This window comes from Syngnathoides biaculeatus, chromosome 2 (assembly GCF_019802595.1).
Source record: "Syngnathoides biaculeatus isolate LvHL_M chromosome 2, ASM1980259v1, whole genome shotgun sequence".
Taxonomy (NCBI): Eukaryota; Metazoa; Chordata; class Actinopteri; order Syngnathiformes; family Syngnathidae; genus Syngnathoides; species Syngnathoides biaculeatus.
This window is the reverse complement of record NC_084641.1, coordinates 39,667,862-39,685,118: the sequence shown is the minus strand read 5'-3', so window position 1 is coordinate 39,685,118 and position 17,257 is coordinate 39,667,862. Positions and strand designations below refer to the sequence as shown.

General features: G+C 39.7%; 1 protein-coding gene across 4 annotated transcripts in view; it reads left to right on the top strand.

The window, feature by feature from the left end:
• Positions 1–10,873, top strand: part of LOC133492314 (fibroblast growth factor 14-like) — a 95,936-nt gene extending 85,063 nt beyond the window's left edge. For 2 of the 4 annotated variants that reach the window (XR_009792613.1, XR_009792620.1), the window contains 3 exons: positions 903–1,101; positions 1,393–1,758; positions 2,037–2,165. Coding sequence is in view for 2 of the 4 variants with exons in the window: in XM_061804467.1 (XP_061660451.1) it covers positions 903–1,101; positions 2,037–2,185 (348 nt within the window). In the remaining 2 variants the exon portion in view is untranslated. Of the gene's footprint in view, positions 1–902; positions 1,102–1,392; positions 1,759–2,036 lie in introns of all 4 variants that reach the window. The other 2 variants (XM_061804467.1, XM_061804480.1) reach the window with 1 other exon arrangement.
• The last annotated feature ends 6,384 nt before the right edge of the window (positions 10,874–17,257 follow it).

The following is a 17,257-nucleotide window of genomic DNA, read 5'->3' as shown; positions in this document are numbered from 1 at the left end:
AGGACCACACAACATACCCAACAAGGGGTTTATTTGGGCCATGTGAGGGGTTCTTCACCAAGCCGTCACTCTCCACACAGTTCATTCATGACAAAAGATGACTGGGATATTATCCCTGCACACTAGTTGAGATTGCCATTTCTTTGATGTTTCTGAGCAGGATTTAGTACCGGTAAATGACTTACTAGAAACTTTGTGGAGGTGGGGGTGGGCCACAATGGAATCTGTTCCAGTTGGAATTTGGTTAAAGGAACTTGATGAAGCAGTTCCCAGGTGACTAAGAGGTCTCTTGTAATCCTGCATCCAAAGTATAGCAAAAAGAATTTCAGCAAACTTAACATTCCTTTGTCGCACTCAAATTAAATGTAATTTTTTGTCTCAGCCAAATTTCGAGTATAACTTTTGTGAACATGATGTGAGTAAGGCTAGGCATACAATCAAGTGAGGGGCTGCTCAGTTTTGCTCATTGAGGTATACAGAAGGATACAAAGTGGGAAAATAAGGCTTACGCTTGACAGTTTAAACATTGGTCAACCACATTTCAAATAATTTAGGCTCAAGTGCATCTGCAACGCTAGTGAAAATATGCAGTACAAAAAAATGGATGTTTTCTCCACGGCAGCATGATGACTTCTTTTTGTTCAGGACAAAAGAACGAATGTCAACATATCACCTTGTACAATTTATTGACTGGTTAATTAAATAGCTCCTTAAAACAATCAACAGATGGGTGTGTTCATGAGCGGCGTTGATGCCGCCCTCAAGATTCTTGTTTGTCAAGCACCTTTTCATTCCTTTCAGGAATTCTGCAACATTTCTTCCTTCGCCCCATCTTGTGTTCAGATATTGTGGAAAAGGCAACAACTACAATGCTATAAGTCTGTTCATGCCTGTCTCATCAGGAAACGTTTACCCCAGAGTGCAAATTTAAGGAGTCTGTGTTCGAGAACTACTATGTGATCTACAGCTCCATGCTGTACAGGCAGAAGGAGTCTGGCCGGGCCTGGTTCCTGGGCCTTAACAAGGAAGGGCAGGCCATGAAAGGCAACAGAGTTAAGAAGACCAAACCAGCTGCACATTTCCTGCCTAAACCTATAGAAGGTAACTTCCACTCACCTTAATGTTTCAGAACAAAATGTAAAAAATATCTTCTGTATAGTATGCATGTGTTTCTCCACATTACTGGATGTAAGCAGATAGTTTGAGAAGTTTTTCATATGAGATTTTTCCAATCAAATTACAGGGAGTCCTCGGGTTAAAACGGTCTCGACTTAAAACGTTTCGACTTTACAACGCCCGTTCCCGTTTGCCATTTTGTCTAGATAATGTGCATAGTGCTTATCCATGTTTGTGCGACAGGAGTATCTTTGCATTTTACGCCCTCCTTTTTAGACATTATGGCCTCAAAGAAAAAAGCTGTATTGTTTAGCAATGCTTCTACAGCCAAAATAAAATTCATTACCATCGAAACAAAGCTCAAGATCATAAAAAGATTGGAGAAAGAAGAGACACAGACGAACATCGGTATAGGGGTAGGCTTCAGTCGGCTTCAGCCATGGTGACAATTATTAAAGACAAAGCCCATATTTTAGCGCATATGAAGGGTTCTGTTCCTATGTCGGATACAGTGATCACAAAACAACATTCTTTGATACTTGAGATGGAGAGGCTACTTATGTTATGGATTGAGGACCAGATTCCTTTGCAATAGCTAAGCACAGCCTCCCCTTCTTCTCCATCCACCTCCCAGCAGTAATGGTAAGTACAACATATTATTTGTTTATTCCAATCTATTTGTTTTTTATACAAAGTATTTTGACATAATGTCTGACTTTAATGGTGAAATCCGACTTATAACAAAATCCAAGTTACATCACTAGCATAGGAATTTACGGGACTTATTCGTAACCCGAAGACTCCCTGGACTATAAAACACAAATTTCTATTTTGTCTTTCTTCTGTTATTCTCTCTTAATTCATGTCATTCTTTGTCTCCTCATCACTCCCTTGCCCACCTCCCTACCAAACCTCTCTAGTTGCAATGTACAGAGAGCCGTCACTGCATGACATAGGGGAGGTGGCGCCTAAGATCGCCGGAGGCCCGCCTTCCAAAAGCACAACCAGCGAGCCAGTGGCCATGAATGGTGGAAAGCCTGTCAGCAAACCTGATAAGGAGGAGACATAGCCCACTCCTCCCCAACCCTACATCCCCTTTCACCAACAAGTAACCAGAGGCCAGGAAAAGTAAGCGATTCTGCAACAAATGCAACAAAAAAGACTCAAAAGTCCAGTTGAGACCGATCAACAGCAAGTGCGCACCCGGCACCCCACTGCTCATAATGTAAGACAGAAGTGCTGTTGTAGGTAGCTGAGGGGCAGACAGGGAGAAGAGGAAGTGGCAGCAGTGGCACCTCGCCTTGCCCCAAAGGGTATTCCTAAAATGAAACAAGCAAACAATGATACAAAACTGTCATCTCCACCGGTGTTTACATGTGACTGATGTGTCTGTTACTTAGAGGCCTGCTTGTCCTACTCTGATAGTGTTCAGTTGCCTGGTATGCTTGCCTCCGACACACACACACAAGCGCCACAGAAGGGATTTGAAAGCATCCAGATAAACACAACGGAGTCCTGAAGATGCATCTGATCTGACACACAATGTTCTGTATCTGACCTCACCACTTTGGCTCTCTTTTGACAGACAGTCGAGCATGCTTCTTCATTCCTTTGTATGCAGTTGGCGTAAGGCAAAACGCTAGTGAAGAATGAGCTTACACAGTTGTGCAGATACAGAATACACTTTATTTGCTACCTCCCTGCCAGGCACTTAAAGAATGCTGCCACCTCTTACCGATGTAGCCATTCAAGAATTCTGGCAAGACTTTTTCAGTTTGCTTGTAGCTGTAACTGCAAATTGTAACTGAAGACATTTAACATGTTTGGATCTCCCAAGCAAATGAAAGTGCAGCTATGGGCAGCATTACTGTTTACATGGAATAGCAAAGGGCACTTAGAATGTAGCTGAAGGGAAAAGCGCAAAGCTACACTCTCAGAGAAAAAGTACATAGCTGTACTTACAGTAGACTGATCATGTACAACAGCTTGTACCCTTGAGTTTTACTGTTTGGATGCTGAAAATTGTACTAACAGCATGGCATCAAACAAAGAGTCTTGTGTATCAAACACGGATTGTACCTTGTGGGACAAAAATGATCTATCATTTCTGACTGTATCATAACTGGCTGCCTTCACATGAACTTGAATTTAAAAGTAGGAGAGTAAATGTGGACAGGGTAAATTATGTTAAAGCCACAAAGTGTTGATGTGAAGAATGACAGGTGCCATGAAGGGATTGTAATGACAATGTTTTTTGTTATTTTTTATGTGGTGACTTTAGCCAGAGAGGGCTGGACCGCAAATATAGCGCAGAGACTTTAGCCACAATCAGAATATTGCATGAGAAGCTTGTTTAGGTAAGCCTGAGCTCCATCAAAGCAAACCAAATAGATTCCTCACTGTGACCATCAACATGGCTCCTAATCTGTTCATGACTTGAAGCCTTGTTCAAGAACTGGGCTTTTTGTTTAGATGCCAGTGAACTAAACTGGTAGTTCTTCATATACTATCCCTTAGAAGGTAATAATACTGTGATACCTCTTGTCTGTGCCAGTGAAAGAGATGCTGCAACTCAGGATGGCAATGGAACATGGATGGGCACACCAATTTGACCAATCAACAAGAATTAGGATGGCCATACCTATCAAAAAAGGACACACACAAATGTCTCAGTGTTTTCATGGCTGTCGCTTGGGTCCAAAGCAATCATTTATGGTGAATTCTAGGGCTCACGTATCATAAGATAGTGTGGTGGAGTACTATATGAGGGAAAAAATGGAGTGTAAGAGAAGTATGTTAGATGAGACCAGGCCATGTACGGTATGTGAACTTGAAGATAGTGGTGAGGTGTGCTGTTGGAGTGACAGAACACTTCAAGTTGGAGGTGGGATTGGATCAAGGATCCTCTCTGAAGAATGAAGGTCAGTCAGAGCCAGACAGTGGATGAATGAAAGGGAGGGCAGTGGTGTGGAAGAGGAGAACATGCAGAAGTTTTGAATCTCAATGATATAAGTTTACACATTTTACATGCATATTTGACTTTTGTAGATGTGTATAGTTTTACCTCATCTACCGAAAAAAGCTGAAAAGTTTGCTCATCGCTGGATTATAGACTCAGATTCCAGGTGTGGTTCTTCCCTTGGACTGGAATGAACACATTGTTAACATAGCCAAAAAGGCAGATATAAGGCTGTGTGACTAATCAAACAAACTGTATTGCCTTAGCAACAGGTTGTGAGCACAATTGCCCAAAGCACTGACACACAAAGGCTTGCAGAAGCACCTAACCAGAAGGGGCAGTGTGCCATCCCCTCATGTCTCATCTTGCGACTTCTTGTTCAATTGTCTGTGAGGCAATAATGTGTCTGCTACGCACCTATGACAACAAATTATTGCGAGCTCAGTATTACTATCACAAAACTGTCATTATAACTGTATTTCTGCTGTTGTCTCAATGGGAAGTTGTTGTAGATTGTCTGATCTGATGCCATTTGTTTCATATACAGTGGAATCTCAACTAAGTGAAAGTCTCCACTGCTATTTGTAAATGCAGACTGTCTTTTCAAAAAAGAAAAACATGCCTATAGATCGCAAACGGTGAGATCGCAATAAAACAAGACACAAAGAAATAGATGGATTTTTTCGCAAACACTAATTACAAAAGCAACAGCCTAAACGTGAGGTGTGCAAAAGGAGAAGTTCAAACAGAAATTATCAATCCAATTTTGAGCCTTCTGATCTGCTTCTGATCAAAGTTGGTAAAGGCCTGGCGATTAAAAAAAAAAAAAAGTAACCTAAGCTATTATCCTGTGGCTTAGGATGTGCAAAATGTGATTTTTCCCACCCTCTTTTATTTGTTAGAAAACGATGAGCGGCGACAATTGAAAAAGTTAAACCTGTTCAATGTTTATAATTGCGAATCCTAATATTTTCAACAGAGTTCTGCTAAGCTTTTGTAATACTTTGTGACTCTTCCTTCTTTTTGGTATTCATCAGTGTAAATGCCCTGTGGCACCATGCTACTTCTCACAGCTCAGAATTGGTACTATGCCAGACACCTGGTATAATATGGTTGTGTGTGTGTGTCTGGTGTGCTGTGCTGGTCACTTGAGTCCACAACACGCTGCGTTAGAGCAACAAGTACGCTTTTTTTTAAACTCATCATATCTAGGCTCTTTCGCATTTTAAAACAAAGATGGACATTATTTAAGATGTTAAAAATCTTTTTCAACAGGGGTGTTCAATGCGTCAATCGCGATCGACCAATTTCTGAGGCATCGCGACCCAAATAAAAAAAAGGCATCAGCCTATCATCCATTTTGTCGCTTGATTTGGGTATGGCAAACATGTCCAACATGTGGGTAGATGTATTGACATTCGATTTGATGAAGTCACTCTGCATGTGCACATTAGGGCAAGTTCTGCAATGGGACCCCCGTAGATAGGGTGCTAGCTGCCTGAAAATTACATCTCGGGGCAAAAAGGAATGGGCACCCCGAACTACAGTTACATATGGAAATCTCCTGTGTCCAAATTTTCCAGAAATTATTGATATTAGTCAGTCTCTTCATGGGTCTGTTTGTCATGGCCTGTTTTTCAATTGTTTGTCTTTGTGTTGCAGTGTCAGGGTGCGTGATGGTGGGTGTGGGCATCAGCGACGTACCGGTTGCTTACAGTAATCATCAGCCTATTTAGTGACAGTGTTGGAATATTCACCTGTCTTTACCGTGTTCACCGCTGATGATTGTCATCCATCTGATCTTAGTAACTCCAAAGAGATATTGTTTACCACACAGGCTTTTTGTTGTGTCGCCTTAAGTTATCCGTTTTCTGATGCTCTCTGGTGTTGAGTTTCCTTTTGTTTAATGTGTCTCGCCATTGCATACTCCTTCTGCTGAATTATTGTTATTATTTATTTTTTGGACCTTGGTTCTCCAGTCTCTTTTTGGAATCTGCTCTTACGACACTGCTGTCATAACACTTAAGTTTACAATTTATTGACCAATATTTTAAAGGTCCCATGCCATAGTTTTTTCTTCTACTCTGTAATTCATAACATGGATCACGCTAAGTCTCTAACATGAAAATCTAACATCTATGCGGTTTGTTGGTTGAATGCAAAATTCAATAACATCATGCCTGCAATGCAGTGGGTTTGAAATCACTGATGTTGTGATAATATGGAATTACGAGCACACTTTGTGGTTGGTACCCACTCACTCACACAGATGAACGGCAATATAAGATTTCTGTGTTCATATTCTCAGCCTCTTCCAACCCATATAAATACAGTATAGTCTATAAAGTATACATATTTTGTTTTATGACAGAATGAGCAGTTCAGAAAATGAATTAACCAATGAATGAAATAATGAGAATTCAGGACCTCTCAATGGCCAGGTGTAAAATACCAACTACAATAGTTAGAAAAAGTAAAGGAAAGCAAATATATTTCTATAACGCATTTCATACACAAGATCACTCAATGTGCTTTACACAGTACTGCAAAATAGCTAAATGCTCCTTTACCATGTTTGCTTTGGACTCTGTGCTACATTGTTTGACCCAAGTCTGTCGATCTAAGAGCCCTACTAGGTTTATATTCCATTAGTATTTCTTTAGTGTATTCAGGACCTGAACTTTAAAATCTATTCTAAAGCTGACTGGAACCCAGTGTAAAGAATAGAATTGGCGTAATATTGTCTGACCTCTCTGTTTTGGTCAGAACCCAAGCTGGATAATTCTGAATGAGCTGCAGCTGTTTAACTATGATAGTCAAAACTAAAGTTCTGGAAAATTTGACATAAGGGTAGCATATACAGGCTGAACAAGAGGGGACCAAGAACTGACACTTGAGGGACCCCATAGGTCACTGCCATTTGTTGAGATTGAGCACTTCCAATGATTATAATGTAGCTCTTTTCCTCCAGGTAGGACCAAAATCATTTAAGGACCGTTCCATTTAGTCCTACCCACATTTTCGACCTGTTTATCAGTATGTTATGATCTACGCAGGGATCGGGAACGTTTTTGACAGAGAGCCATAAAGGCAAAATATTTTAAAATCTAATTCCAAAAGAGCAACACAGTGTTTTAAAAAATAAATACAGGTGTATTTGTGCATTTATTTAAGACCAACACTTTGAGTCCAATAAGTATTTTAAATAACATTGTAACACTGTTGTTCACCAATGATGACAAAAGTAATTTTTACCATCAATGCGACAGCTAGTGCTGCACGGTTTTGCTGATGGCTTTGGACTTCATACATCGTCAGATTAAGCTTCACGCAGGCGTTGAGACTTCTATCATTTCATCGTGAACGTACTTCAATTTGATTTGGCATCATGCTGGTACGATGGTGAACTGTTCTTGCCGACAAAAGCATGTATTTTATTTGTTTGATTATCTTTGCTTTATGCGAAGTTGTCAAAATGTTTATTGGCAACATCAAGTACGAATGTTTTGGCATACTCCCCATCTGTGAATGTAAACACACAGCAGAACCGTCTCTCTCCACAAAGGTTGACCATTTTTGTTGAAAACTTCGATGGTCCTCATATTTTTTTTCTTTGAGCGACCTTTGTCAAAAGTGTTTCCATAATTAGTTGTTCCGACACTATCCACGTTAGACCCTTCTGCATCTGTGGACTTCGACTACCACGCAAAAACTACGGCAACTCCACTCGGCCAAACTGTCATTTGTGTTGCCTCCAATGTTTGCTTCCCACACCAAACTAAGGCAATCACTAGGACAAACCTTCTCTGCATGACAGAAATTACATGAAACGTACAGTATGTCGTTATGAGGGCTCTGCGAGCCATATGCAACCACCAAAAGTGCCCGACCCCTGATCTACCGTATTGCTGAGATTCCACAAGACCAAAATTGTTGCCTTTTTTGAGTGAGTATTCAATCTTATATCATTTAGCACTTTCATAAGAGCAGATTCTGTACTGTCATGAGTTCAGAAACCCGATTGAAATTTGTCAAAAGTCCATTTAAGTCCAAGAAATTGACGAGATGATCAAAAATAACTTTCTCAACAATCTTGGCGATGAAAGGGATATTAGTTTGCTAACATGGAAGCGTACAGTGCTCTGTTTTTAGAAGAGGCTTAACAGCACCTACTTTAAGAGCTATAGGAAACTTGCCAGACTGAAATGAGCAATTAATTTGCTGCAAATAAGCTAGCACAGACTTCACAATAATTTTGAAAAAGTCAGATGGTATTGAGTCAAGAAAGCTCTTTGATGTTTCAGCCGCTGAACCATTTTCCTTGGGTGGCTTCAGATGTAGTAATATTGTATCATGCTGATTTGTGCTGATATCTAACCTGAAGGATTGTATTTTTTTCCACAAAAATAAAAAAGATAATTCATTGGATTGATCAACTGTTAGGAGTTCTAGACATCTATTTCCAACCCCAAATTATTTTGCAAACTCTACAAATGGACATCAAAGTTTATGGATTTTTTTTTTTAATACGATGGAATGGGACCTTTAAATGTTAAAATTGACTTGCTCTCTTTGATCATGATTATCATTATTATAGCTTTGATAATATTATCAAGGGTTTAAGAAAGGTGTCATTTAATTTTGGTGTTCTGAAAAGCAATGGTTTTGGAAATGGGAGGCGAAATGTACTGGTATTCTGAAACAAAAATTATTGAAACACATTCACTGCATCTTTGACAAGATTAACCTACTTAAAGATTTTAAAATTAGTGCGAATCTGAGGCCCTTGGAGGTTCCACTGTAGACCAAATGTTCCCATGCTCTTGGCTCCAGTGTGCCTCACATGATCTGAGAACCATCCCTGAATGAGTCTTTTGGGCCAGTGTTGTTCTTGTCATTTGTAGAGAAACTGTAGCTCTTTTCCGTGTATTGTAGCACTTGTGTCGAGCGATAAAGGTTACTAGGAAACAAGCAGAAAACAAGCCCTGACAATCATGCCTGTCATCATTTTTATCCCACCAGGAGAGTCACAGGTGTAAACTGGAGAAAGTTGTTGGGCCAACAACACAGAGATCACATTACAATTTTGTGTGTTCTTCATGAAATTATACATGAGCTGTCATTGTAGGCCCCCCTTAAAAAAGTTCTCAGTTGAGACATTTTTTTTTAAATGGAGTTTAGTTCACGGTTTCATTTGAGCTGATGTTATCATTGGAACCCTTTTGACCTATGGTATATAACTAGCATCATTAGCCTGGTTGGATATATTGTGTTTTTTTTGTTTGTTTTGTTTTTGTTTTATTTTACTGGATATGTTCTTCATTGTGGAGTTCAACACTGCATTATTATCAATGTTCAGCTTGTTGGGTTAGTACCTGGGGGAATGCAACTTTTGAAGATCTCTCACGTGTTCAAGTATAATTCCCTGAGCCATGGACCAAAGATCAAGATATGTACAACAGGGTCTTCTGGGTTGCTAATCACACATCCCAATTGAGGTGAGCATTTCCATAGTCAGCCTGGCCCGCGCCTATGCTGCAATTACAAGCTCTGACTGCACTCTGTATCCAAGTAAAGAGCGTTTGCTTTAATTAGAATAGAGTAACCATGACAAACCCGGACATTTTTCATTTCCACTCATATACTGCAGCGAGGGGCATGCGCTTGAGCGTGGACCTGCAGCCGTAGCTTGTCAGCAGCACGGAGCACGTTTTAGTGACACAAGCCAAGCAGACGTGACAGTGAGAACTGTGCTCATGATGTAGCCTTGTTTCCTTCAGGTTCACTCTGGTCCTTGAACAAAAGAACACCTTACTACATGCGTACACTTGTCAATGACTTATCAACAATCCTTAGGTCCACTCTGTTTTCTTGGCTGTAAAGAGGTTAGCCAGAGTGCTGATCCACACCTTCTTTCACTTTTCCACTTGTTGCACGTGTCCCAAAAAGGTCCAGTGATGGGGGCTAATGCATATGGTCATGTAGGAAATATGTAATGAATACAAAGCAGCATGTAGCCAAGGGGTGGGTACAATCTGTTCTTTAATCCGGCCCATTGAGCATGTACATTTTTAAGTCTAGTTATATTTAAATCTCTAATTAAGTAGTATTTCATCATTTTAATGTATTTGTTTGTTTTATTGATTTGTTTTGAATATCACGTGGGTTTACTCTGGTTTCCTGTTGAATTCCAAATAATGTGCTTTTTTTATTAATTAAAAAGGAAGTTATCTGCTTAAAGCTGGTAAACTCCAGCTCACATGCGAACCTCATGAGCTTATGTGGTATATTTAAAACATGACAATTATTAATTTGTTATTAAAATTAAGTATTTTACAGACACTTGAACTTTTCCTGAAATCACTGCTACAAATTACCTGGCTCATCTGTTTTTTTTTTTTTTGTTTGTTTGTTTGTTTTAAGTTGAATGCAGTCCCTAAGCACAAAGGTTTGCCCACCACTTATATCATTCAACTCTGCTACTACTGTCATTTGACCTGGTCAAGATGCTTTACAGTCTGATGGATGGTGTGTTTTTTATTTAGATCTCTGTCTTGTATTTTTGTTTTCAGGTCATGTAAAGATAGCACCAGTAATTAAAGCAAGCTGATGCCCAGCATTTCACCAGTGTTATTCCTATATTGTTACAGTAAATTGGTAGCAAAATGTGGTGAGTGCTGACTGTCTCAGTAAATGTTGAGTTCCACTAACATTCATAATATGCAAATATTGTACACTTTGTGTCCGAGTCATTGTATACACACAGAGCGGAACAATATTAAATAAAAGATTTATAGAAAGAAAGAATGACTTGCTCAGTTACTTATGTATTCCCTAGAATACACTAGTGTGGTGATTTAATAACTCACAACATGAAAAAAATACATCCCACATTTGCACACACTTTCAGATGAGTGTGAGCTGCCAATCATGATGCACTTGGATTTTAAACACTAAATAATTGTGTTCGCTTGTAAATGATGTCATCCTTGGATCTTTACAGTGCAGAACAAAAAGACACAGTTAAGGACTTATCTTTCTCTATATTGAAAGCATAGCCGCAAAGCAACATGTCATAGTTTGGGACCATTGGTTATCGCTGTGCTTTCCCGGCGTTTTTCTAGTCACCCCTCTACTCTGCCAGCCAGCCACGCTCACTTCAATGCCGCTGCATGCCGAGGCAGCAACAACCCACTAAACCTTTTTTGTTCACTCACTCAGGGCTAGATTGTCGTCAACACCCACGTGTACATTTTGGTGGGATGAGTTTTTGTTGGCAATCCTGCCTGTTCCTGAACTTCCCAACTTGTAGTTGTACTTGTAGTTCTTCCCTAATCACCTCACCCTTTCATACTTGGCCACAGGTTCTGCCTTTTGCACTCGCTATTTGCATGCCCACATGGAAGTGTGGTGTTTTGCTACAATCATTTTGCAATGGGAGTTTCCTCGTCCTGCGATCCGTGGATTCCGTGATGCATTACATGTCCAGGCCCAGTGAACTTCTCCCAAATCTACAGACATTTTATCTGGACTTTGTATTGAAGTCACAAACTTTTCTCACATAGTTATTTACAAATTAGTCTGATGTACATGTCTTTGACACCCGCATGCCACTATTATTTTATCACAGTGCAAAATATTTAAATTGTCTGTCATTTCTGTTCATTTTATTCCAACAGGAGCAAGTTATTCACTCATCTGCCACACGCAGTTTGAGTTCCAGGTGGTGTTGAGGAGCGTCTGTCTGCTTCATTAACATCAAAGAAATCAGACAGTTTCCTCCATGTGCGTCTTCAAAGAAACATACAGACACGGGCCTATCACGTCCGTCACATCCCTTTGAGCTCTTATCACTTGAAGCCATGTAAATATCCAACTGTGTCTTCCAGTGGTCACATTGACCGTGTTGGGGGCACATTGGTTGCCCTGGGGGACAGCCTAATCTGTACACTGAAACACAGATGTGAAAAATAAGGCTTCCAAAAAGCAATAGGATTCTTTGCAGCCTGTCACACACAAAGATATGACGGGCAAAAGCAACTCAACATAACAGTTATGAAAAAAAATATGGGGGCAACTTCCCACCTCTCACTAGCTGATTGACACTCGCACATATAAACCACCTCACGGTGATCTCGTGTTCTTATTGGGAAACAGTCTTTTAAAGCTCCACCTGTCCAGCGGCTGAAATAAGTATTTAACGTGGAACCATTTTTCCTCACTAAATATACGTTTAAAGGTGCTATTGACTTGAAAATGTGTCAAATGATAAGGAAAATCTATTGAACATATGAAGGAACGGAGGTCCCAAAAGGCAAGGAAAGCCAAGACAAAACCCAAAATCTATTAATAATCAAACAGCAATCCAGCAATTTGTCAGTACAAATGAGCAAATTCAGCCCTTATTGATGGGCTACATAAAGGTCTCATTGTCAAGTTGTGAGTCAGGAAACATCTCAAGATGGGTAAGAGTTGCCCATTTTGTCCATTTGTTGCAAAATATAACACTGGCATTGGTTACAGGCGCATGTCTAAGTTTCTGAATGTTACATTGAGCACTACTGGGGCCACAATATTGAAGTGCAAGCAAATCATACAACCATAAATTTGCCTTGATCAGGTATTCCTAGCAATATTTCTGACAGGAGTGCAAAGATTAATCAGAAGAGTTGTCCATGAGCCAAGGCCCACCTGTAGAGGTTCAAAAAGACCTGCAAATAGCAGCTACACTATGGTTACTAGGAAAATGGCGAGTAATGGCCTGTATGCATGCTCACCACCTCATTGCTGAAAAATAAAAATGTCAAAGTTCATGGAAAGCTCCCTGAACAACATTTGGACAAGCCAATTAAATACTGGTAGAAAATATTCTGGTGAGATGAGAGATAAATTGAAGTTTGGATTCCATAATGCAATTCGCCCCATAAAGACCATACCAACAGTGAAGTTCAGAGGAGGGAAAATTATGGTATGGGGCTGCTTTTCAGGAAATTATACTGGTAAATGTCACATTATTGAAGGAAGGATGAATGGGCAAATGTACCAATGTACAAGGGTGGGTGTTTCAGCAGGATGATGATACAAAACAGCCAGCCAAGGAAACTCTCAATTAGTTTCAAACAAAAAGGTAAGATGCTAGAATGGCCCAGTCAATCACCTGACTTGAATCCAATCAAAAATCTATAGAAAAAAAAATGAAACTCAAGGTCCATAAAAGAAGCCCATGGAACCCTCAAGATTTGAAGACTGCAGGTTAGCTGAAGCTTACTTATAGAGCAAAATGTACATTTTATTTTATAAAAGGCCACATATGGTATGACATGGCATGTTTAACTGGCATTCCATCTATAACATTGCAATCCCATTCACCAACAATTCAAATTTGGAATTGCAGCAAAACTAGAGGAGGACATTCAGCCAATTCATTAAAAAAAAAAAAAAAAAAAAAAAAGGTGAGAGGCAGAACCCTGATGGGTCAGTTCAGTGACGTTCAGCAATGTCACTCAAAGTGCAGCTGCCGTTGTGCAGCCGGCTGTTGATCACTCTTAAAGGTTAATATCGAACCTGACATTCTCCAATTGCATTCATCTGTCCTGTTATTCTGTCCCCTTTTCTCACTATATAGATATATACACACACACATATATATATATATATATATATACATATACACATACACATATATATACATATACACATATATATATATATATATATATATATATATATACATATACACATATATATATATATATATATATATACATATACACATACATATACACATACACATATATATACATATACACATACATATACACATACACATATACATACATACTTTTATATATATATATATATATATATATTATATATATATATATATATATATATATATAATATATATATATATTACTATATACACGAGAATGTAAAAATGTCCACTGGACCACAAACTGTCAAAGGGCAGGGGTGCCAACACTCATAACATGGTTTTTCCATCACAACCCATGTTCCCCTTTTACCTGTCCACTGCCTCTTTCCATCTACCTCCACCACCCTGTCCTCCAGTCCCCACCCCCTTCCTCCCCTTCAGAGCAAGAAGGCTGGTGAAGAAAGAGAAAGGTGGAGATGCGAGGTGAGGAAGCAATCATTTATCTCTCAGGTGATAAGTGACATTTGCTGTATGTGCCTGCACCCACCCACACATGTGCGCATGCAGACACAGACACACACACACACACACACACACACACACACACACACACATTCACACGCGCACACACACACACAATATTTCAGCAGTGTTCAGCCTAGCAGCAAACACAGTCTGAATACTGATTAACCAATCAGGGGCTGCTTCTGCCCAGCTGAGAAGTGCTTGTTTGGCACCATGGCAACCATAAAAGCATTAACCAAGTCACTTAATGAGCATGGGTGTGCACACGTCTCTCCAGTTTGGACTGTGGATAATAACTTGAATCTGCAATGATCAGACACCAACCAGCAGAAATTTGTGATCTCTGGAATCGTATTGGTTATATTTTTTTTTAACCCATTAACAAATGAAGTACAGTGTTGCACTTGAGCCCACAAATGAATGAATTACAATGATGATGACAAAAGGTCTAAAACTGGCACTCATATTGGTGCATTTTAATACATATGAATGTTGCGAAAAACTAACTACTAGGAATGTATTTCTGAAGTTAAAATCTAATTTTGAAACGCAGGACTGGGCTATTGCATGATTTTATTCATCAATCTATCCATTCTCTGAGCCAATTATCCTCACAATGGTCAGGGGAATGCTGGAGCCTATACCATCTATCATGAGGCAGGAGGCAGGGTACACCCTGGACCGGTTGCCAGCCAATGGCAGGTCACAGATAAACAACCAGTTGCACTCAAAATGACACATATTAGTATGAGATTATTTTTGTGATTCAAAAGATTTTAAATCCTAGAAACAAAAAAGCTTGTGCAAAATTGTTTTGGCTTGTAAAGTCAACAGCCGACTGCTACTTTTTTTTTTTAATACACCCCTTTCAACAAATTGCGCAATAGCACAGTTTAAAGAGTGTTGTAGATCATGAATGCTGGATCTTATTGTTTTCTGATAGTCTACATCACCTACTTGTTTGAAATGTAGCAATAAAAACATACACTGAAAATGTGGATTAATCCAGTTAGTCATGTTGGACTGCTATTTTTAACTATTGTGTGTGTGTATATATATATATATATATATATATATATATATATATATCCAAATATAAAATTATGAGAACCTTTTGGAATTTCTTTCATTTCTGGGTACCAAAAAAATTGTTATAAAATCTGGTATGATCATCTGAATTACTAATGTCAAAGACCAGTGGCATGGGGGCAGACCCAAATGCAGGACTTCAAGGCAAAGGAATAAAATTCAGTGGTTTTATTCCAAAACAGGTCAATACCAAAAGGCAGTGCAAAACAAGGTAGAGGCACCAAAACGCTAGGTTAGGCAAGATCCAACAATACGTGAAACAAGGTCCGATCACTGTGAGGCAAACCAAGAAGCATAACAAGACGTGATTAAATTAAAATGGCAAAGAGTCGCTGTGACAAAAGATTGCTCTACACTAACTTACGCACAGTAGTGGAGTATCCCAGAGTGCAGTGAAGCATGCGCAACGAACTGGCAAATGCCGATGACACATTTCCCACTTTAGTACTTAGTTCATTAGTGTCCAAAATGTGACCCAGCTGTGACAGCTGTCCGAGATGGCACTGCCCAGAACAGTGGCCTGGCCTCGCCCCTCACAGGAAGCACTGCCCACAGCAGTGGCCAGACCATGCCTATGACAACTACAAAGCACGGTATAAACAAATGGAGTATGCTTAAGATCATTGAGTCAAATTCATCTTTCATTTCATGTGGATTTGAGTTTATAAAACAGTGGGGAGGCCGGCCATGATGTACGGATTATAGAGGGTGGTACTGAAGAAAAAGGAAGTAGAACTGGAGGTAGCAGAAATGAAGAGGTTGAGGTTCTCACTTGGCGTGAGCAGGTTGGATAGGAGTAGAAATGAGCTCATGAGAGGGACAGCCAAAGTTGGATGTCTTGGAGACAAGGCTCGAGAGAGCAGACTTTGATGGTTTGGACATGTCCAGAGGCAAAAGAGTGAGTATATTGGTAGAAGGATGCTGAGGATGGAGCTGCCAGGCAAAAGAACGAGAGGAAGACCAAAGAAAAGGTTGATGGATGTAGCGCAACAAATGAAACTCATATACAATATATAGATTCATTCAACAAAATTGAAAAGGCCTATTCTTACCCAGTTTCTATTTTTAAAAATGATTTACAGTGAAGAAAATAAGTATTTGAACACCGTGCTTTATTGCAAGTTCTCCCACTCATGAAGTGGTCTGAAATTTTCATCGTAGGTGCATGTCCACAGTGAGAGGGATAATCTAAAAATAAAATCCAGAAATCACAATGTATGTTTTTTAACAATTTATTTGTGTGATACAGCTGCAAATAAGTATTTGAACACCTGTTTATCAGCTAGAATTCTGACCCTCAAAGACCTGTTAGTCTACCTTTAAAAGTCCACCTCCACTCCATGTATTATCCTGAATTAGATGCACCTGTGTGAGGTCGTTAGCTGTATAAAGACTTGTCCACCCCATACAATCAATAAGACTCAAACTTGTAACAGGGCCAAGACCAAACAGCGGTCCAAAGACACCGGAGACAAAATTGTACAATTCCACACAGCTGGAAAGGACTAAGAAGAAATTGTAAAGCACCTTGGTGAAAAAAGTTCCACTGTTGGAGCAATCATTAGAAAATGGAAGAAGCTAAACATTACTGTCAATCTCAGTCGGAGTGAAGCCCCATGCAAGATATCACCTTGAGGGGTCTCAATGATCCTTAGAAAGGTGAGGAATCAGCCCAGGACTACACGACAGGACTTGGTCAATGACCTGAAAAGAGCTGGGACCACCGTGTCCAAGGTGACTGTTGGTAATACACAAATACATCATAGCTTGAACTCATGCATGGCACAGAAGGTTCCCCTGCTTGAACCAGCACATGTTAAGGCCTGTCTTAAGTTTGCCAATGACCATTTGGATGACAAAGAAGAGTCATGGGAGAATTTTTTTTTGTGGTCAAATGAGACCAAAATGGAACT